Genomic DNA, 23,073 nt, shown 5'->3' with positions numbered 1-23,073 from the left:
CATACCCCATCCTCACCCAATCTCCTCACCCCATCTCCTCACCCCACTCCCATCAACCCCCAATCTCCTCACCCCCATCTCCTCACCCCCCATCTCCTCACCCCACTCCCCCTCAACCCCCATCTCCTCACCTGCTCCCCTCACCCCATCTCCTCACACCATCTCCTCACCCCTATCTCCTCATCTCGACTCCCTTCACTCCCATCTCCTCCAGACCCCTCAGATTGCACACCATGAACTCTACCCCCTCACCCCCCCCCCCACCTCACCTCACACATCACATCTGCACACCAGGAGTGGACCCAGACCCTCATATTAACTCCAAGACTCCTACCCTATGCATCACACAGGTTCCATGCAGTGCTGTTCACACCACACACACACACACACACACACACACACACACACACACTCTCTCTCTCTCTGATCCAAGTGCCCCTCTCATCCTCTCACATTTCCTATTCCAGGAAGGATCTCAGACTCCATTAAAACACTTCACACACTGGGCAAGACCCTCAGACCACAAACAGGGCCCCAGGCCCTTGCATTCCTCAAGCCTCTGGATTCCTCAGTCCCCAGGACCCCATTCTCTGAAAATTTTACACTCTAAGGTGATCCCCCACCCAGTCCCTCCCACCCCCACCCTCTCTGTGCCCACCTAACCCCCATAGTCAGCCATTACCCTCAGTCCCTTATGCTTTGGTGCTGACCCAGGCCTCTCCATCCAAGTCCTGCTGTCGTCCTAGGCAACCTCATCAGGAAGGAATGCCATGCGCTTTAATCCCACGGTCTTCTTCCTCTACTTCTGCTCACACACTTTCCCTGGATCTGCTTTCCAGACCTGTCCCTCCTCTGAGGTCCAAAGTTACTCTTGCCACCTCCTCCATCCTTCTAGCTGTCTCCTGCTTTATCCCCCTGTCTACCTGCCCCTGAAATACAGGTCCCTCTATGCCTCTGCTTTTGTCCACCATCATCTTATACACTCCTTACTCCTTCATCCACCATGTATGTGTTTCAACTCCCAGGCCATTTTCTATATTCCATCCATTTTCTCTGGGCCACCCTAGGTCCTGAGGACACTGTGCAGCCATGCAGCCTCAGCCACATGACCACTGCTTCTCTGCTGCATGTCTAAATGCCTCTAGGCCAAACCTTTATCCTTTCCCTCGAACCAAGAATTCTGTTCTTAGGGAAAAACCTTTTCATTGCCATTCCCGGGTGAGCTAGAGATCTCAAACTTGAACGTGGACTACCAGACCCCTATCTACCTTACTCCACCCTTACCTTTTTACCTTCCCTTCCCTTCATAGGGTAGGGTGACCATTTTCCTGTCTGGGACCAGTCCCTGTACCATCAGCTACCCTTTCTCCTGATTCTTTAGCCTTTTCTGTTCAACTGGCCCTTTCCACATGGACTAAAGGCAGACAAGTCTCTGCCTTTGTAAATTCAAAAAACAAAAAACTTTTACTCCATATCACCTTCTCACTAACTCCTATTTTTTCTACCCTTTTCATTTAATTCTGCATACTCTGTTTCGTCTAATGATCCATCAGTTCTTTATTCATGGAAATCTTATTGCTACTTTTTACTGCTTTGCAGAAACAAGGTTCACTGATGACCAGTGACACCCAAATCAAATGTACTGGATTCACTGGGCTCTTTTGTAATATTTGACACTGTGTAACATCTACCAACTTAAAAGGCATCTGTGACTTCACATTACATTCCAGCTACTGGCCCATTTCTGTGCTTCCCTTGGAATGAAAACTCACAAGTTTCTACTTCTCTTCCTCCCTTCTCTTTAAACACATTTCAGCCAGGCTTTTGTCCCTGCTACTCCATGTGAAAACAGTTCCTGTTAAGATCAGTATCCTCCCAATTGTCAAATCCAGTGGTCATTTTTTATTCTTTATGCTATTTGATATGAGACACAATTGACGACTCTTTATTTACTTTCTTCACTTTGTTTCCAAGACATTGATCCTTCTACCTCACTGGCTGCTTCATTTCAGCCTTCTTTGCTAGTTCCTCCTCATCTCCCCAAACTCCAGACGTTGGAGAACTCAGACCTCTTTTCCATCTACCTTCACTTTCTAGGTGACCTCAACTAGTCCCATGGCTTCAAATGTCATCTATACTCCCAACAACTCCTGAATATGAAAGTTCAGCCAGGCTTTTCACCACACTTCAGATTCATATTCCCACTTGGATGTCAACAAATACTGTTGCCTCCTTTTTCAAAACATGTACAGAATCCAGTCACTTCTTATTATTTTGATTTCTAACACTATGGTCCAAGCCCCATCATTCCTTACCTGGAATTTTGCAACAGCCTCCTCTCTGCTCCACCCTCTCTACCCCAATCTATTCTCAACATTGCAGCCAGAGTGATCCCTTTAAATCATAGTTCAAATCATGTCACATCTGTCAGATTCCTCTAATATCTTTTCATCTCACTTGGAACAAAAGCCAAAGTCCTACCTAAACTGCAGTATCCTCCCCAGCCTCTCTGCCTCGTCTCCTAACATCCTGCCCTCCACTCCAGCGTTACTAGCCTTCTTGTTCTTCCTCAACCACACCTAGGCACACTTACCCTCAAGGCCTTTTTTTTTTATCCTGTTCCCTTTGTACAGTTATCTATAGGGCTCACACAGTCACTTTCTTTGATTTTATTTCAAAATTTACCTTCTCAGACGGACTTTCATATTTCACCATATATGGAGTGGCTCCTCCTACTTCATTACTCTGCAGCCGTCCTTACTCTGCTTTCCCTATAGCACATGTTACCACCTGACATTTTATAAATTTATGTGTTTATTGCCTGTCTCCCTTGACTAAAATGTAAAGTCCACAAGGACAAGTTATTGTCTGTTTTGTTTATTGAAATACTGATAAACTTCTAAAACAGTGCCTGACATTCAATAAATATTTGTTGACTGAATGAATTAATTGGCCCATCCCTCCTCTCTTCTGCTGGCTTCAAGTACACACTCTCCAGTTCCCTGCATTTTTAACTGCTTATTAGTGACTTTTATGTTCTTGCTTCCTTCTATGTTTAAGTGCTGATGCTTTTAAGGGCTTCTTCCTAGTCCATTTTTTCTTCTCCTTCACTGTGAATGATTTCATCTCTTCCCATAATTTAAACCACCATCAAATCTTTATTGTCAGTTTAGCCTCTCTCCAGGGCTCTAATCCAGTTTTTCTAAACTGTTTGTGGTGCTTGGATACCCCATAGGCACCATGCACTCAAGTTGCCCAAATTGAACTCGGTAGCCTCCCCACCCATCCACCCCCGTTTTGCTTCTTTGCTCCATCCATCCTGACAGTCAGGCTCAAAACCACCCACTGTATTGTCTGAGGCAGTTGGGAGAAAATGCAGTGCTATGGAGCTCCGTCTCTAGAATCAAATAGGACTGGGTTTGAATCCAACTCTGCTATTGTTTAGTTGTGTGACTTTGGTTGGATTCGTTTGTAATCCTCGGTTTCTCATCTGTACAATGGGGAGAGTAATAGCACTTGCTTCATAGCATTGTTGTGAGAATGAAATCAGTCAGTCCTTGTTGAGAATTTACACAATTCCTGGCATATATTAAGCATGAAATACAGTTAGCTTTTATATTATTGGATTTGTATGTCTTTCTCACCTAATTATAGTAAAATATTTTCTGGGCAACTATTCTGTACCTAGTGTTTAACATACAGTCATGCCAACTACTTAGTTTGGTAGTTTTGGGGTGTCTGCTATATGTGTACCTATGTATGTCTTCACAATAACCTGCAAAGGAGCTATCATTTCCATTTTATGGAAGAGGAAACTGAGGCTTAAAGAGATTGGATAACTTTCTAGGGTCTCATAGTCAGTAAGTAGCAGGGCCTAGATTCTAGCCCAGGCTTTCAGGGTACACAGAACTTTTCTCCAGTTGCTTGCTACATTTCATCAGTTCTTTCCACTCACATATTTATCAACAATTTATTGAATACCTATGTGTGTGAGAGCACAAACTGGAGCCATACTGCCAGGTATGTGTATATTTGCTGTCTGACCTTGGGCAAGTTAGTTAACTTTTCTGAGCCTTGTTTCCTCATCTGTAAATTGGAATAATCCTTGTACTTTCCTTCAATGATTCTTACAGAGATTTACCTTCTTAAAACAGTGTCTGGCTGGATGTAGGTAGAGGAGCTGTGGGATCATAAAAGAGATGCAGGTCTACCTTTAGGGTTGGCTGGTGGGAAATGTAAGGAAGGAAAGACTTCTCAAAAAAGTGAGCCTTGAGCTGAGTCTTAAATTAAAAAGCAAGAAAGAGCAAGGGAAGGACAGTTTAGGCAGTAGAATAATGATACACGTAAAGGCATGGAGGCAAGAGAGAGCATGGTGTTTTCAGAGTTCTCAGTGATGTGGCTATAATGGCCCTTTTTATATGAGAAGGCTTTGGTTAGAAGCTGAGTAGGGATATTTGGATGAATGGCTATTGAAATTCAAAGGATCTTGCTTTACAAGTTTCTTTTTACCAGACTGATTTCCTTGATGGCAGGGACTGTGTATTTATTTTTTAATCCATAGTTTTGGTAGTACTGTGTGGTGTATGGTAGGCACTTAAATTTATCAAATTAGATATTAATATGACTTAAATTTAGGGTGTATATGATGATATGGCTAGATAACTAAGTGTGAGCTTTGATGCCTTTAAAGGCATTATTTAAACAGAGGAAAGACTATTTGAATGTTACTTTGGTTTTAAAAATTAATATTTATTTTATTAAAGTTACTAATTAAAATTCTAGTCTTCCTTGAGCATTTAAGTTTAGTTTGTAAATTTTATCCTAAGTAAGATTATGTATTGGATTATTCATTCTAAATAGTATTATCTTATTTTAAACTCAGTCTTATTCTAGGTTTAGCAAATTTTAATAGTAACTTAATGTTTTTGTTCCATTTACAAACTTAAACTCTTAATTAGAAACTTGATGTATTCCATTTCTTTAAGTACTTAAGTTGTCTTAGTAACAAACCTTCCCACCTTCTTAAACAATTCTTATAAATATCACAAGCCAAACTTATAAATATGGTAAACCTCAATTTCTCTTAAATGTCCTAAAAGTCTTTATAAACTTACTAAGATTTTGACCTCAAATTACAACCCATAATTAATTTCACATTTTTAACTAGAATGACAAAGCTGATCTGCTACTGAATGATCTCTTAAACATTCAAATGCCTATAATACCAGGTGTCCCCTGCTTTTCAAAAGTTCACTTTACATCCCTTTGCTTTTACAAAAGATCTACATTAGTACCTATTTTCACTAACCAAAAGAAATCTGAAGAGGATTTTCACTTATGAAAAAAAGTGACAAATGAAAATAGTGTCCAGCATTTGTTTTGCAGTAAGCTTATAGAGGCAGCCAACACCCCAAGCAGTGAGAGTGGCACCACCAAGCTCCTTCCCCAGGAACTACACTCAGCATCTCAGCATCAAGCTGCCATAGTTTTGAACTATGTCTGTAAGCATCTGTGCTTTTTCCTGATTTATTTTGTGCATCTGTTAGCAAGATGTATCCTAAGGTAATTGCTTCTTTGCTTTATGCCATTTTGGCTTATGAAGAGTTTTACATTTGGCTAGTGGAGGAGACCTGTAATTCCAGTTTTTATGCACTTAAAGTTTCCTATCTTAATTCCCTGCCTTCTCAGCATTAAGGAAACACCTATATTGTCCCACACAATTTTTGGAGTTTCCTTCTGTTATAATTTTTAGAGTTGTGTTCTCAGCTTGCTGAGATTTCATAATGATCAGAGGACATTGACTGGGGTTCAGTGACTCTCTGAGAGCCTGCACTTGACTTCCAGAACATGACTGTCCTGGTTCTCCTTCTGCCTCTCTGGTCCCTCTTCCTCAGTCTCTTTGGCTGGTTTCTTTTCCTCTCCCCAATCTTGATGTTGGGCCTCTTCTCCATCTGCGTTTTCTCCCTGGATCCCACCCATTCTCATGTCTTTAAATATCATCTGTATGCTGATGACTCCCAAATTTCTATCTCTAGCCTACCCTCTCCCCTGAATTCATTTATTCAGCTGCCTACTCAACATTCCCACTTGGATGCCTCATAAGCATCTTAAACTTAGTATGTTCAAAACTGAGTTCTTTCTTTCCCACACAAACTTGCTTCTTCCAGCATTCCCCATCTCAGTTAATGGTACCAGCATTTCTGGTTGCCCAGCCAAATACCTTAGCATTTTCCCTGACTTCACACTGACTTCATCAGCCCTGGCCTCAGAATATGCCCTGAACCAAACTCCTTCACACCACTTCCATCATTCCCATGCTGATGGGAGCTGTTACTAGTCCAGTGGCCTCTCCTAACTAGTCTCCCTGCCTCCACCATTTCCATATAAACTACTCTCAGTCTAGTGACTTATTAACATGTAAATCAGATTATCACTCTCCAGGATCCCATCTCACTCAAAGAAAAAGCCAAAATCTTTTCAGTGGCCTGTAAGACCCACAACAATTCCACCCACCACACTTTGACCTTATCTTCTGCAACTCTTCCTTAACTCTATACCAACTATACCACTCATTGCTCTCCCTCCAGCTCATCCAGCAGGCTCCTAGCTCAGGGCCATTGTTCTTACTATTTCCTCTGCGTGGGATGCACTTTCCCCAGATATCCAAATGGCTCATTCTCTCACTTCCTCCACAAAATCACTTCAGTAAGGCCTTCCCTACACACTTATCTAAATTGCAGCCACTGTACACTCTCTCCCACCTTCCATCCTGGTTCACTTTTTTCCTTTAGTGCTTATCCCTTCCTTATGTTTATTTCACTTATTAATCTTGTTTATTGCCTCCTCTCCCCACTAGAATATAAATTCCACGAGACCAAGGATTTTCATCTGTTTTGTTCACTGCTCTGTCTTCAGAATCTTAAATAGTTCTCAATAAATATGTGTTGAATGTATGAATAAAAGAATGTAAGTGGAACTTTATAACTTAATGAATTGAGCAAGTAGTCCACACAACTTAGGTATGAATTATGTCATTATCTATTTCTTTGCCTTCACACAGATTTTTATAGCCACCCACATGATAGAATTATTTTATTCCATTTTGTACTTCTTTAACTCTTTTGTAAGAAAACTGTAGAGATTTCTTAACTTTAACAGAGTTTCATGTTATTTTAATGGATATCTTTTCATTATACCTCTTGGAAATACACAACTCTTGTAGAGTTTAGGTAATGTCTCATTAAATTTTGGATCTCTCAAGGCTTTCAATTATTTGGCCACAACTCAGAACTAGTTGAGAAGAGGAGCAGTCAAGAGTTAGGTTATGAAGGATCTCATATCTATAGTAAAGATACTATATTTTATCCTAAAAGAAATAGGAGCTATTGAAGTGTTTCAAACAGTGTGACATAGTTAGATTTGCATGTTAGGAAAGGTCACTCTGGGGGTGAACTGGAAAATGGATTGGGCAAGAGGAAGCTACAAGCAGGGAGACCAGTTAGGAGTCTATGGCAGTAGTCCAAGTGAAAGATGAAGAGAGCCTTTACCATTAGTTTCAAACTTTGTATTTTCAGCTCCAACTCTTCTGAACTCCAGGTCCATGTATTCAACTGCCTATTTATATCTCCAATTGGAGGACCAGTGGGCATCTCATGTTAACATGTTTAAAATAGAGAACCTGTTTACTGTCTAATTTGCTCCTCTTCTGGTCTTCCCCATTTCAGTTAACAACACCATCATCCATTGAGTTGTTCTCAACAAAAGTAGGAGTCATTTTGATTTTTCTCTTCCCATAATTAGCCCCTGCAAACTTTGATACATCAAGTCCTCTATCCAATTCTCTTGGCTTATCTTCCAAAATACAGCCCAAACCCTTCCACTCCTCACTATTGATGTTATTACCCAAGTCCAAGCCACTGTTATCCCTAGACTGCTCTAGTAGTCTCCTAAATGGTCTTCTCACTCTTTCCTCCCCTCAACTTTCTGCAACAGTACATTTCCCAAACAGCAGCTGAAGTTATTATCTAAAAACACAATCACATAATCCCCTGCTCTCTCAACCTCCAGTGGCTTTCCCTTACACTCAAAATAAAACCAAAGTTCTTGCCTACTTAGCTGATCAATTCTTATACCACTCTTCTCCTCAACCCCATTCTACACTTTCTGCTATTCCTTACAGCACACCATGGCTACACCCAACTTTCCTTGAGCCATTCCTCTGTCTAGAACTTCCCCTAGATCTTCACAGGACAACTCCCTTTTGTCATTCAAGTGGCAGTTCAAATGTCATGTCATTAGAAAGGACCTCTCTGACTTTACAAGCCAAACCACTCCTCCTCATGAAAGAGCCTCTTTATTATGCCACCCTTTTTATTTTCTTTGTAGCAGTGACCACAAACTGACATTATCTGTCTCTCCCCCTGGAACAGAAGCTCCATGACAGCATCCAGTCTGTCTGGGCCCACAGATATACTGCAATATCCACAGAGCCTTAGTAGGTATCTGGTACATAACAGATGCTCAGTAAATCTGTAATCAATGATGGATAATGGAATGGACCGCAATTAAAGCAGCAGCCTTGGAGAGAGGGAGGAAGGGACTGATAGGAGAGACTTTAAAGAGCTGGGCCGGGCTATGAGCTCCACAGGGGTAAGGTTCAGTTCACTGGTGGCTCTCAAGCACTGGGCCTACCTGATGCATAGATGATTAAATATTTATTCCAAAAATAATTAAAATTGGCAAGTTCCAGTGACCCCTTAGGTCAGGAAGAAAAGATAAGGAATTAAAGATGACCTAAGTTTTCTGGCATGGGCTACCGAGCTGTGAGTAGTGGAGCTGGAATTGAAACACTGGTCTGTCTCACTGCATCTTTTTGTGCACTGTCTAGATGGCTGATTCTGACCCTGGGGAAAGAAACTATGACAACATGCTGAAAATGCTGTCAGACCTAAATAAAGACTTGGAAAAGCTATTGGAAGAGATGGAAAAAATCTCAGGTAGGATGTTTTCCTAAGCAGAGTGCCTTTACCCTTCTTTCCAATAGTTCAAATCTTTGCTTCACTTGTGAGCTCAAACCAAGTGCCTTCTTAACAAGGCCTTCCCTGACCACTTTTCAACTTCTATACTAGGTAACTACTGTACCATAAAGTTTTACACTGATCATTGAATGTTTCCTTGAATTATTTTTTTGATTATTTTATGTGTGTTTGCATCTTATTTCTGCAAATGGACTGTTATCTTCTTGAGGGTAGAAATAGTGACTTCTTTTGTAATGGGGTACATAGTGCCATACCCAAGCTCAGGTACTCAGCAAATGACCAATGATGTTACTATAACACCTGTGAACAGACTTGGAACCTTCTTTCTGTGAGTCATTTAAATAAAAAGAGTTTAGAGTAATAGTGCTAAGACTGGTGAGGTGCTGAAATGGGGGGTATAGCTCAGTGGCTCAGTGGAATAAGGCAGCAATAGAGTTGAACACATTTCTCCATTTTAAGAAAAGAATGTTAGTATGTTATTTTATTCAGCACGTTTCCACTAAGTGGTAACTGCAGTGGTAGTGATACCATTATAATTTTTAAAATTTGTTCTTTACTAGTTCAGAATATGTATAATTCTTATAATTTGTGAACCCAAGTTTTGCTAGAGAAAATCATAATGTAAAACAAATTTTAGATAGCCTGCATACTCTACTCAAATGAAAACAAACTGTTTTTAACGACATTATTGGTTTATAAATAATCTCCACTTATTGCAACAGTCTTCAGAAAATTTCTACTTAGAAATGTTTGCAATTTGGGGGCCTATGTACTTGAAAGTTTTTATATATATTTTAACTACCTTTTTAAAAAAGTTATATAATTCATTTTATACTATAAGTTACATAATTCCTTCGATCTAATTAAATATTCTCTTATGTAATAGTATTTACTGTGCACCTACTATATGCTATTCTAGGAATACACAGTTGAATAGAGATGCTCCTTCATTGGAAGAAGTGAGTGGGAGCCAGAAACAGATATCAAGATAACTAATTGTAATTTAAATATATAAATTAAAATGTACACATTTTAATTTTATAATAAAATTATAATCTGGCAAATGCTAATAATGGTGTACACCAAGTCTGGGAAGGAAGCAGAGACTGGACAGGTGAGGTAGGGGCCTTTGGGTAGAGAGGAAGGGCAGTCCAGCAGGAGAGATAGCCAAGGCTGTGTGCCTGTGGAGAGACTGGCACAGTCAAGAAGCCACATTAGCGCATGAGAGTCACAAGGTGGCAGGCCAAAGAAAGAAGAGGCTGAAGAGGTGAGAGGAATGGTCTTCAGTGCCAAGCTAAGGAGATTTACCTTTCTTGTCTAGGTGAAAGGGAGCCATTTGGGATTTCAAGGAAGATGCTTGTATTTAAGAAAGATACCTCTGGTAACAGTGTGAGAGATGGTTGGAGAGGGAAGGCTAGAGGCAGGAAGACATATTAGAAAGTTTTTGCAGAACTAAAGGCTGAAAAGGGGCTAGCCTTAACTTGGGCATGGCACTGAAAACAAGAAAGGAATAGCAGGTTTCTGTGATAGAATCTCTTATTGATTTGTAAGACCATAAGGTCCTTGCTTAAAATTGTAGTAAATGTTTTTCCCAGTTTATAATTTTCCTTTTGATGTTGTACATGAAGCTTTGGTAAACAGAAGTCTTATGTAGTAAAAATGTATCAATATTTTCCTTTCTGATTTATTACCATTGCTGTGATGCCTAGAAAATCTTTCCATAATCCAAGATCAGTGAAATATTTACTTCTACCTGTGTTTTCTTTTAATCATTTAATTCTAAACTATCTGGTGTGCCAAAGGAACCAGGCTGCGTACTACATTTTTATTTAGATCCACTAGAGGTTTTCTTTTTGGCAAATATCCCAACAATAATTCAGGTAATAGTTAAGTAAGTTATTAAGTAATCATAATGAAGTTAATATTGCTAAGATGATATTACTAAGGTAATATTGTTATTTTTAAAATGCTCTCTCTGCTCTCTCACATTAGAGGCAAGGTTGACAGGTGTTTTTATTGAAACAAGTCATAAAAGACTCAGCTTTGACAATTTTTAAAATTTGTCTTTTAAAGTTTTCTCAGTAAACTTGAAGTTGTCTAATACATGCAACTATTGTATTTAAGCAGCTACACATGTTAGGCTTGTGCACTTTCTTTCCCACAAAATAAAACAAATAAAACAAACAGCCTACATCTCCTTGGCATGAATGAGGCTTCTGTCGTGCATGATTCCACATCCCCTCCCCAGGCTCTTCCATGTCACATTCCTTGATTTGGCGTAAGGTCCATTACTTTCCCTTTAGCTTATTTTTTTCTTAGTTTTAGTTGTACATATTTTCCTCTTTTTTATAATTATATTTTTATATAAATGTTCTGCACAGTTGCCTAATTTGGGGGGTAATATAAATTTTTAAAAATTTTTCTTTAGCAGTTTATCAGCTGGTAAATGTTTTATTGAACATATAAGCATCTACAGATTAAATAGTATTAAAATAATTTGTAAAATTTAGCTTTTGTAATTTCTTAAGCAAATTATATGTTTTTAGGCTCATGGACTCAGATCTAATGGTTGGAAACAGTAAAATATTTTTCTACCTGATGTGTAAGCAGCAGAACTATTTATTTCTTCACAGTCCTAGAACAAGTTAGGACAAATATTGTTGACAGAAGTAACATGAATCTCACACCCTGACCCTTCAGACTGAATTTAAAGTGAGGCCCAACATGTGAGTCCTTGCTCTCTGTTGCCCCTGGGAAGGCTTTTGCCAATTTTTCCAGTGACCACACAGGGCAGGGAAAATCACCAAAGAAGCAGTCATCAACTATTATAATCATCAACCAGCAAATAAGTGTGCATATTTATATATACATAAATATATGCCTATTTTAAGCGATTATAAAAAGGTAAAATCCTCTTGACTCCAAGGCCTCAAGTTTCTCTTTCCATGCTCTTGAACTTAAGTCAAAACATGACCTAGGATGATTTTCCTAGTACAAGTTTAGCTGTAGTATGCCTTGTGTGGGAATGAGCCTTGAGAATGTAAAATTCCTCAGGACAAGGAGAGATTCCAACTTTTTCCCCCCAAAATCTATCCCATCTTATCCTATTAGTTTGGAAGTGATTTCTAAACTACTCGTGAACTTTGTGCATATAGTAGAGCAGAGATAGCTAACCTATTTCATAATATGTGAGGTTTTATGGCATATCAACATTAGTTCATTATCAATCAGTAAGTCCCCCTTCATTATTCCTTTTTCTTTCTTTTTTCTCTTTTTAGCTTTTCTCACATGTTTATTCTCCCAGATAAATAATAGATTCATTTAATATTTTGTTTGGAATTGTGTTAAACCTATACATTTATATGGAAAGAATAATATCTTTTTAAGTACTCTCATGCAGGAATATGGTATTTCTCTCCAATTATTCAGATGTTCTTTGTTTTTAATTGAAGTATAGTCGATTTACAACATTGTGTGAATTTCTGGTGTATATAGCACAGTGATTCAATTGTACATAATATTTATATATTCCTGTTCATACTCTTTTTCATTATAGGCTAATACATGATATTGAATATAGTTCCCTGTGCTATACAGTACGACCTTGCTGTTTATCTATTTTATATATAGAAGTTTTATCTGCAAATCCCAAACACCCAATTTATCTCTCCCCACCCCGTTCCCTCTCTGGTAACCATAAGTTTGTTTTCCATGTCTGTGAATCCAGTTATTCAGATGTTCTTTAACATGTCTCAAAGGGTTTTGCAATATTTTTCTCCAGATTTTTTTTGCCTTCAGTTTTATTTTTTCCAATTTTACTGAAATATAATTGACATAGAATATTGTATAAGTTTAGGTTGTGTAACATAATGATTTGATATATGTATATATTGTGAAATGATATCATAAGAAGTTTAGTTAATATCCATCACCTCACCTGGCTACAAGTTATTTTTCCCTTGTGATGAGAACTTTTAAGATTACTCCCTTAGTAGCTTTCAAATATGTAACGCAGTCTTCCTAACTATAGTCGTCATACTGTTCACTACATAAATGTGAAACACTTCACAAGTTTGCATGTCATCCTTGCCCAGGGCCCTTGCTGATCTTTTCTGTATCATTCCAATTTTAGTATATGTGCTACCAAAGGGAGCCTCTCCAGATTTCTTTAATACATTAACTTCTGTGTTTCTGTTCTCATTATAAATGGGAGGTTTTCTGTTTTATTTATTGAATAATTAATGCCAGGGTATAGGAAGGCTGCAGCTGTCCGGGCATTGAGTGTCACTCTGATATTGTCCCTAACAGCTTGTGTGTCAGCTCCCAGGTGTTGGTCTTTTTACCGTGTGCTTTACACACATTATCTCATTTAATCTTCGTAATAGATTTATGAGTGAAAGACACTGTTATTTCCACTTTATAGATGAGAAAATTAGAGCTTAGAGAGTTTAAACTGTCCAGGTCTACTCAACCTCTAGAGTCTTCTTTTTCTACATTCTGAAATTATATGTGCAGTATTTGGAGACAATTCTTTATTGAACATTTAATGGTAAGACTACTGGGAATAACTCCTGATAACTTTTTCAATTTCATCTTTGGTTATTGCTTTAAGATTATGTCAATGTGGATATTTCATTTTCCTCCCAAATCATCCATTTTTATCAATATTTATTAATTTATTAGATTATTATTGTATACAGCAGAATTTTCCAGGTGTGATTATTAGCATTTTAAAATAAAGAGTAACTATTAAATTATTATAATGAATAATTATCTTGTTTATATTTAATAAACATCATTATGTAATTGTTTAATTGATAATTATTAAATAATGATTTTTAAAGAAGTGTTACTTGTACATTGTTCTTAAAATCCAATCAAAGTAAAATTAAAATAGAAAGTTACAAAGAAAGTTTCAAATCAGCACAATCCAGTCACTCAGAGTTAGCCGTTAACATTGGTGAACACTCTTCCAAGTCTCTCTCTGCAGAAATAGAATGATGGACCTGTGCATGGATACATGGAGGGATAATTTTTTTTGAAAGATACAGTTTAATTAAAATTGAATCATACAGGTTACTTTTTAATTTATTTTTTATATATATATTTTATTGAAGTATAGTCAGTTTGCGTCAATATTGTGTCAATTCCTGGTGTATAACATAATGTTCAGTCATACATGAACATTGATATATTCATTTTCATATTCTTTTTCACTGTAAGTTACTATAAGATATTGAATATAGTTCCCTGTGCTATACAGTATAAACTTGTTGTTTATCTATTTTATATATGTTACTGTCTGCACATCTCGAACTCCCAGTCTATCCCTTCCCACCCCCTTCCTCCCTGATAACCCTAAGTTTGTTTTCTATCTGTAAGTCTGTTTCTGTTTTGTAAATAAGTTCATTTGTCTTTTTTTTTTTTTTTTGAGATTCCACATGTAAGTGATATCATATGGTATTTTTATTTCTCCTTCTGGCTTACTTCACTTAGTATGACAATCTCCGGGTCCATCCATGTTGCTACAAATGGCATTATTTTATTCTTTTTTTTTGGCTGAGTAGTAGTCCATTTTATAAATGTACCACAGCTTCTTTATCCAGTCATCTGAGTCATCTGTCACTGGACATTCAGTTTGCTTCCATGTCTTGGCTTGTATATAGTGCTGCTATGAACATGGGGATGCATGTATCTTACTGAATTAAGGTTCCCTCTGGATATATGCCCAGGAGCAGAATTGCTAGATCATATTAAGTCTATGTTTAGTTTTTTGAGGAATCTCCATACTGTTTTCCATAACGGCTGCACCAAACTACATTCCCACCAACAGTGTAGGAGGGTTTCCTTTTCTCCACACCCTCTCCAGCATTTATTGTTTGTGGACTTCAGAATGCTGGCCATTCCGACTATTGTGAGGTGATACCTCATTGTAGTTTTGATTTGCATTTCTCTGATAATTAGTGATATTAAGCATTTTTCATGAGCCTATTGGCTATCATACAAATTACTTTTAAAATAAAGAGTACTACCATTAATTTTACTTAAGAATTTAAATTGAATTGAAATGAAGAAATTCTTCACTTAAAATAAATATTTCTTCAAGATAAAAAATACACTAGCTCCTATAAGATTGTTCCAAAATTAAGGAAGTTTGTGGGAAAACAATAAGGAATCTAGTGTTATTTCTTCAGTTATATCTTTTTTATCTTTATTCAGGACCTAATAATACTAATCAGTAATGTTCATTCGGTACTTAGTAATTGCTAGATTACTATTCTATTCTAGTTAGGTGCTATTCTGAGCACTATGTGAATTAGTTTATTTAATCCTCACAAAAATTTTATGAGATTATAGGAACTCTTATTATCCCTATTTTAAAAATGAAGAGACTAAGACACAACCATCATTCATTATATTATTATTTGTATATTGTCAAGTACAAGTAATGTTTACATTCACAGCATTTACAATATTTACATTCTATTCTGTAGTCATAATTCCTATGGTTGTTGAGATTCACGTTCTGTATTCAAATAATTCAAACATTTACCCTAGTAACTATAGCTATAGACATTGTGTTTCTTGAATTCATAAATGCTTAAGAATATGTCTATGTTTATAACTGGGTGGTAACTTGGTTAGGTGTATAATTATTTTCTTTTTTTTCATTTTTCAGTTTTATTAGGTAGAATTGTTACAATTTGCACATATAAATATATATCACATGTAAATACATATACACAATATACTGCACATATTTTTTAAAATTGACATATATGTACTGTTCATTGTTTCTAAGAACATTTAGAGCTTTAGCTTTTTAAACTTACATCGTTATCAAAGGAATAAAGCCAACCACAAAATAATAATTCAAAAAGATACATACACCCTGCTATTAACAACAACAGTTGTTATAATTACCAAGATATGGAAGCATCATCAGTGCACATCAATAGATGAATGGATAAAGAAGATGCAGCATATATATGTAATGGAATGCAACTCACCCATAAGAAAGAAGGATATTTTGCCATTTGCAGCCGTTCATTCACTTTTTTTTCCCACTTCAAAAACCAGAATTTTATAACTGGCATAAACATTTCCATTACATCAAAGACAATAATATACCTAGAAATAAACTTAACCAAGGAGGTTACCTATACTCAGGAAACTGTAAAACATTGATGAAGAAAATTGAAGATGATACAAAGAAATGGAAAGATATCTTGTGCTCTTGGATTGGAAGACTCAACACTATCAAAATGGCTGTATTACCCAAAGCAATCCACAGATCCAATGCAACCCCTGTCAAAACACTCATGACATTTTTCACAGAACTAGAACAAACAATTCCAAAATTTATATGGAACCATAAAAGACCCCGAACTGCCAAAGCAGTCTTTTGTAGGTCTTTTTTTTTTCTCTCTCTCTCTCTTTCTTCTTTTTGTTCTCTTGCAGTTTGATGACTAGAGAAGTCCCTTTAACACTTGTTGTAAAGCTGATTTGGTGGTGCTGAATTCTTTTAGCTTTTGTTTATCTGTGAAGCTTTTGATTTCTCCATCAAATCTGAAAGAGAGCCTTGCTGAATAGAGTATTCTTGGTTGTAGGTTTTTCCCTTTCATCACTTTAAATAAATCGTGCCACTCCCTTCTGGCCTGTAGAGTTTCTGCTGAAAAATCAGCTGATAACCTTATGGGAGTTCCCTTGTATGTTATTTGTTGCTTTTCTCTTGCCAATTTTAATATTTTTTCCTTACCCTTAATTTTTGTCCATTTGATTATTGTTTGCCTGAGTGTGTTCCTCTTTGAGTTGATCCTGTGTGGAACTCTGCGCTTCCTGGACTTGGGTGACTGTTTATTTTCCCAAGTTGGTGAAGTTTTCGGTTATTATCTCTCTGAAAATTTTCTCAGGTCTTTTCTCTCTTTCATCTCTTTCTGGGACCCCTGTAATGCAAATATTAGTACACTTCATGTTGTTCCAGAGTTCTCGTAACTATCCTCATTTCTTTTCATTCTTTTTTCTTTTTTCTATTCTGTACTAGTGATTTTCACTAGTCTGTGTTCTAGTTCACTGATCCGTTCTTCTGCCTCATTTAATCTATTCTTGGTTCCTTCTAGTGTATTATTCACTTAAATGATTTTATTCTTCAATTCTGTTTGGGTATTCTTTTTTTGTTTTGTTTTTAATTGAAGTACAGTCAATTACAATGTATCAATTTCTGGTGTACAGCACAATGTCCCAGTCTTGCATATACATACATATATTTGTTTTCATATTTTTTTCCATTAAAGGTTCTTATAAGATATTAAGCATAGTTCCCTGTGCTATACAAAAAAAGTTTTTTAAATCTATTTTTATATATAGTGACTAACATTTGTAAATCTCAACTGTTTAGGTATTCTTTATATTTTCCAGCTCTTTGCTAAAAACTTCACTCTCTGCATCTATACTCCTCTTGAGCTCTCTGAAAATCTTTGCCATCATTTATCTTTCTCAGATAAATTGCTTATCTCCTCATCACGTATTTCTTCTTCTGGGATTTTTTTTAAACATTTTTTATTGATTTATAATCATTTTACACCACTTCTGGGATTTTATCTCGCGCCTTGGCCTGGAAGATATTCCTCTGCTGCCTCATATTGTTTATCTTTCTATTTGTATTTTTAGGTAGGTTAGTTACATTTCTTGACCTTGGAGAGGTGGCCCTCTGTGGGAGAGGTCCTATGCGTCCCAGCAGTACACTCCTCTCCTGTCACCCAAGGGCCAGGGTCCAGCTGGTCCTAATGTAGAGTCTGGCCTGTGTTTGTGGATTCTTTCCACAGGCTTTGGGATTGCTGTTTTCTTGTTTCTGGCATCTGCCCCTGGTGGGTGAGGCTGGACTAGAGGCTTATGCAGGTTTCCTGGCAGGAGGAGCCGGGGCCTGCACACTGCTGGATGGAGCTTGGTCCTGGACCTCTGGTGAGAAGGGCCGTGTCTAGAGGCCTCTGTGGCTCAGGAAGTCTGCTGATGGGTGGGGCTCTGCAGGAAAGCTCATGTACATGAACACTCCTGGAATGTCTGCCACCAGCTTTTATGTCCCCTGGGTGCGCTGTAGCCATCCCCCGCGTCCCCAGGAAACCCCCCAAAATAGGCAGGCAGACCTGGCCCAGGTTCCTATGAAATCACTGCCTCTGCCCTTGGACTTGGAGCACATGAGTTTCCATGTATGCTTCCCAAGCAAGTGAAGTCTCTGTTTCCCCCAGTCCTGTTGGGCTCCTGGAGCCAAACCCCACTGGCCTTCAAAACCAGATGTCCTGGGGTTTCCTTCTCCCAATGCCAGAACCCCGGACTGGGGAGCCTGACGTGGGGCTCAGAACTCTCCTATGGGAGGGTCTCTGCGACTTAACTATTCTTCAGCTTGTGGGTCGCCCACCCAAGGGGTATGGGGCCCAATTTTATCTCAAGCATACCCCTCCTACCGTCCTGCTATGGTTCCCTCTTTATGCTTCCAGTTGCAGAAGATCTTTTTCGCTAGGTTCCAGTCTTTTTTTCAATGGTTGTTTAGCAGTCAGTTGTGGTTTAATTGTAGTCATGAGGCGAGGTGAGCTCATGGTCCTACCCCTCCGCCATCTTGACCGGAAAATCTGTTTCGATCCCAATCTTAAAAGGAGTATAGCCACGGTTTCTCCATTAAGTATAATGTTTGCTATTAGTTTTTGGTATATCACCTTTACTAAGTTAAAATGTCTCCTTCTATTCCTAATTTGTGAGAGTTTTGATTTTCTAAAGTCAAAAATAGGTATGGGCATTAACTGCCTTTTTTTTTTTTTTTTTTTTGCATTAACTGAGATATTCCTATGATTTCCCCCCTTTTATTGTGGTTAATTATTACTGATTTTCTGACACTCAGCTATCCTTGAATTTCTTTATAAACTCTACTTGATCATAACATTATTTTAACACATTGTTAGACTTGATTAGATAATATCATATTTAGGATTTTACATCTATATTCATGTTAGGCAGACCTATAATTTTTTCATATACTCTTTGTCTGATTTCAAAATAAACCAGCTCAGGGAAAGTTATGTTTTTATTTTTGCTTATCTCTGTTCTCAAATCTTCTACAGTGTAAATAGAATGCTTCTATAAAATCCTTTTCTTAAAAAGTTACACCAGTCCATACAGTGAGCTTATCAGTCTTCTCTCTTTCTCTAGTTTCTGAAATCACTTATATTAGATAAGAATTAACTGTTCTTTCAATGTCTGGCAGAACTCCTCTGTGAAAGGACCTGGGACCCGAGACTTGAGAAGATAGAACGTCACCATTTGCGTTTTACAACGTTGATTATTCTGTTTTGCAAGTGATGTGAGTTTGTCTGTGGGCTGGAAACTCCAGGCTGGCTTATCTTCATCTCTTTATCCCTGGTCAGCTGGCCTTCTTTTCATTCCTTTTTCTCTGCTTCCCCCTTTTAGGCTCAAAATAAATCCACTTTATTGCATCCCATAGTCCTCCCCTCTCCCATACAGATTTTTGGAACACTTTATCTTCATTCTTTACTGAACCCGGCATTTAGGTGCACATCTTGACCATTTTTTAAAATTTCTTTCTGTGTGCAGACCTGGCCCTACCCAGCAGGTAAAGCCACAAAGTGTGTGGGGTGAGTCCTAATTAGCATCTCAGAATATCTGCTGTTCAGGTCCCTCTGGAGATTATGCCCTTGGCTTTGCTACTGTGCAGGCCTTCCCTAAAGCCCTTTGAGAAGTCTTGCCCTCGCCACCTGCTCTAAAATAAGGCTTCTCCTACCACATTTCTCTGTCACAACATACACTGCTTATTTCCTTCACAGCACTGTTCACAACCTGCAGTCGTCTTGTGTGTTTATGATCTGTCGCCTCCCACTACAGCTGGCAGAGACACTTCATGAGGGCAGGATGTGTCCATCCTGTAGCAGACAGATGGCAGGGCTGTCTTAGCAACTGCCAACACAGAGCAGGTGCTCAGTAAACACTAGATGAACGAAAACCTCAGGAGGCATGTATTTCTGTAGAGTTTTCTAAATGTGCGTCCGTCCTATTCTGTGTGTATTCTGGTTTTCTCCCTTGGATCAGGTCACTGGAGAGCTGTGCCTTGGTGCCGTGTTTCGGTGCTCGTTGAACCGCCTTCTCTGAGCTGTGCTCTGCTGCTGTGCCACCAGGTTCTTTCACCAGTGGTTACACTATAGACATAGAAGAGTCTCCTTGTATTTAGAGCAGGGATTTGTCAAGGGCATTTTCAGCTATATTGCATACCTCCCATAAGCTATGCCTATAGGAAAATTCTTGGGTCTTAAACAACGGAACAATGGATTTGTTTTTATTTTATGGTCACTGAGTCGTATAACTAAGCATGTTTCCTTCTCTGCTTTGGCCTCAGGAAACTCAGGGCTAGAATTCCAGCTGCTGTGTAGGACGGACTATATGATATTCATTTCTGTGAGCTGTTTTTTTTTTTTTTTTTAAACCCACCCTAATTCCTTGCCCTGAATACCTCATTTATTTTTTAGTAAGAGTTTCTTATTTCTGAGCACCTAATATGTGCATGGCAGTTTACATATATCATCCGCTCAATCTTCACAGAAAGCCATGGGATCAGGACATTGTCTGTCCTTTACGTATGAGGAGACTGAGGTTAGTAAGTTTAGCCACTTATTCCAGGTTACACTCCCAGCAGGTGGGGAGCTGGGAAGCACAGTGCTCTCACTTCCAGGTCCGGGCTCCACCTGCTATCCAGGTGGTCTGCAGGCTTCCTGCACCAGAATTATCTGGGTTACTTATTAAGATGCAGGTTCCTGGGCAGCATTCCCAACCTGCTACACAAGAACCTCTTTGAGTTCTGGGAGGGGCCATCAGTCTGCATTTTAACGAGTGTTCCAGATGACGCTCATGCTTCTAAAAACTGGAGAACTCTTGTGCTGGCTGTATAGTCATGTGCCCTCTATCTGTTGGGGTGTATGGCACAGGTCTTTTCCAACAATTTTCTCTAACCAAACAGATGCCACTTTCTGTAAATCTTCAAGTCTGCCATGCTGCTGACCTCGGTTGTCTGCAGACATACATGTACATTTATTAGTGATCGTTTTGTCTCTTTTTTGCTTAGTTTCCTTAAGGACATAGTTTCCCAGAGTAGCCAGCCAGGCGTAAGCAGTTCAAGCAGATATACTTACTGCCCGGAGAGACGACCCTGTTCTTCATGGTTCTAAAGGGGGAACCATGCCAGTGGTGCGGGAGCCGCGGAGAGAAGGTGTGGAGGTGGGGCTTCTGCACACAACCACTGGATTTGTACAGGAAGCACATGTCCCCCTGTAGGCCCAGGGAGCATTGCCCTCAAGTTCTTCTCAAAGGGAATGAGTGAGAAAGTGGGTCACAGTGTAGCGGTGGGCACCAAAGGACGCCTAACATGGAACACAGCAAACTTCCTCAGGAAGAGTCCCTGGACTGGCCTTAATGAAAGCACAGAGGTGCCCAGGTGGAGGTGGGCAGGCATCCCAGGCCAATCGGCATGAGATAACCCGAGGCTCAGGGCCTTGCAGGAGTGGGAGTGGTCAGCCCTACCTGTGTACGGGGGGGGGGGGTGTTATGACTTCTTGGGGGATCATCCTGTAACCACTAATTGTGAGCTGCAGATAGGCATGTTTGCTCTAATTTTTCCTCACACTTACTGTCAGTCTGGGCTTCAGCCTTGTAGTGTTGTGGGTTGGTGAAGTAGAGACTTGTGTGAGATTAAGGAGGTGTCATTAATGCTCTGTGTAGAGAGGAGTTTTAATAGAGTTTGTTTTTGTTTTTGGTGTTTTTTTTTTTGAGGCCTGTATAACGCATGGCCTACCAGCTTTCTCTCCTTAGAGTAATTGGGCGATTCAGGGGTTCTGGACCCCAGGACCCTGGACACGACTGGAGGCACCCAGCCCTCCATGGGGGCCCAGGGCTGCAGCCGCCCCGCGGCCTGACCAGGGCCTCTCTGATTGTTGCAGTGCAGGCCACGTGGATGGCCTACGACATGGTGGTGATGCGCACCAACCCCACGCTGGCGGAGTCCATGCGGCGGCTGGAGGACGCCTTCCTCAACTGCAAGGAGGAGATGGAGAAGAACTGGCAGGAGCTGCTCAGTGAGACCAAGCGCAAGCAGTAGCCCCCACTCGCCACCCAGCCGCACCACAGCGCACAGAAGCTTCACAGAGGGAGGGCGACCCCAGTGCACGGCCTTTGGCGCAGAACTTACTTCTCAGTAAACCTATTTTCAAGCACAGCCCGAGGACCCTTTCTGTCCCACCAGCTGCACATCAGTCCTCGTGAACAACACATGAGAAGTGCAAGATGCTCTTGAGGAATTAAATGTACTTAGTGCCAGTGGTGCCGAACAGAATAAAGGGCGAAAAAGAAGCCAGCTGGGGACAAACCAGGTCAGAGGGTGGGACAGGCAGCGGTTTCAGTCGGATTTATTTACCTTCCTACAGGGAGTTCCAAAGTGGGTGAGAGGGAACATTATGTATTCAGTTCTGTGTCCTGGGCGCGCTGCTGGGTGCTCAGTATGTCCCTGTGTTTTCACAACTCTCCTGAGAGGCAGGTGTCCACCAGCCCCGATTCACAGACAAGAGAAGGGATGTTAGATGTCTCATCCAAGTCCACTCAGCTAAGAAGGGACAGAGTGAGGGCAAAACCCAGGCCTCACCTAGGAAAAGGACTGGTGGGAAGTGGAGCAGGCTTCTGGAGGGGCTAAGCAGGTGGCAGAGACCCCACAAGGCTGCGTAGGGGCATGAGCTGAGTGGTCCTGGCCAGTCTGGGCTGGGCTCTGGGCAGCAGGATGCTTTCACAGACAAGGGTTCGAGGCCCTTGAGGTCAGACAAAGGAGGGCTTTGCTTCCAGGGGAGAGCAAAGCAGGGTCCCAGAGGCCTTGGGACAGGCAGGCAGTCCCAGAGGCAAGGATGTTTTCCTGGGGACTTCTTTGCTCCTTGTTCCCCCTTCCCACCCCGTGAGGGCTCCTTGCCTGGCCTGTAGCCCCAGGGACAGAACACGA

General features: G+C 39.8%; 1 protein-coding gene and 1 non-coding gene across 2 annotated transcripts; one reads left to right on the top strand and one right to left on the bottom strand.

The window, feature by feature from the left end:
* The first annotated feature begins 8,794 nt into the window (after positions 1-8,794).
* On the top strand, positions 8,795-22,421 carry SYCE3 (synaptonemal complex central element protein 3). The gene is made up of 2 exons (XM_032493838.1): positions 8,795-8,996; positions 22,031-22,421. Exons 1-2 carry the CDS (start codon positions 8,888-8,890, stop codon positions 22,186-22,188), a joined length of 267 nt encoding a protein of 88 aa, XP_032349729.1. The 5' UTR covers positions 8,795-8,887; the 3' UTR covers positions 22,189-22,421.
* Positions 13,088-13,192, bottom strand: LOC116667866. Its single transcript, XR_004324919.1, has one exon. It is a non-coding gene; the product is annotated as a U6 spliceosomal RNA (small nuclear RNA).
* Positions 22,422-23,073: the final 652 nt, after the last annotated feature.

This window comes from Camelus ferus, chromosome 12 (genome assembly GCF_009834535.1).
Source record: "Camelus ferus isolate YT-003-E chromosome 12, BCGSAC_Cfer_1.0, whole genome shotgun sequence".
NCBI classification, from domain to species: Eukaryota; Metazoa; Chordata; class Mammalia; order Artiodactyla; family Camelidae; genus Camelus; species Camelus ferus.
The sequence above is the reverse complement of the archived record's forward strand: the minus strand, read 5'-3'. Positions and strand labels throughout refer to the sequence as shown.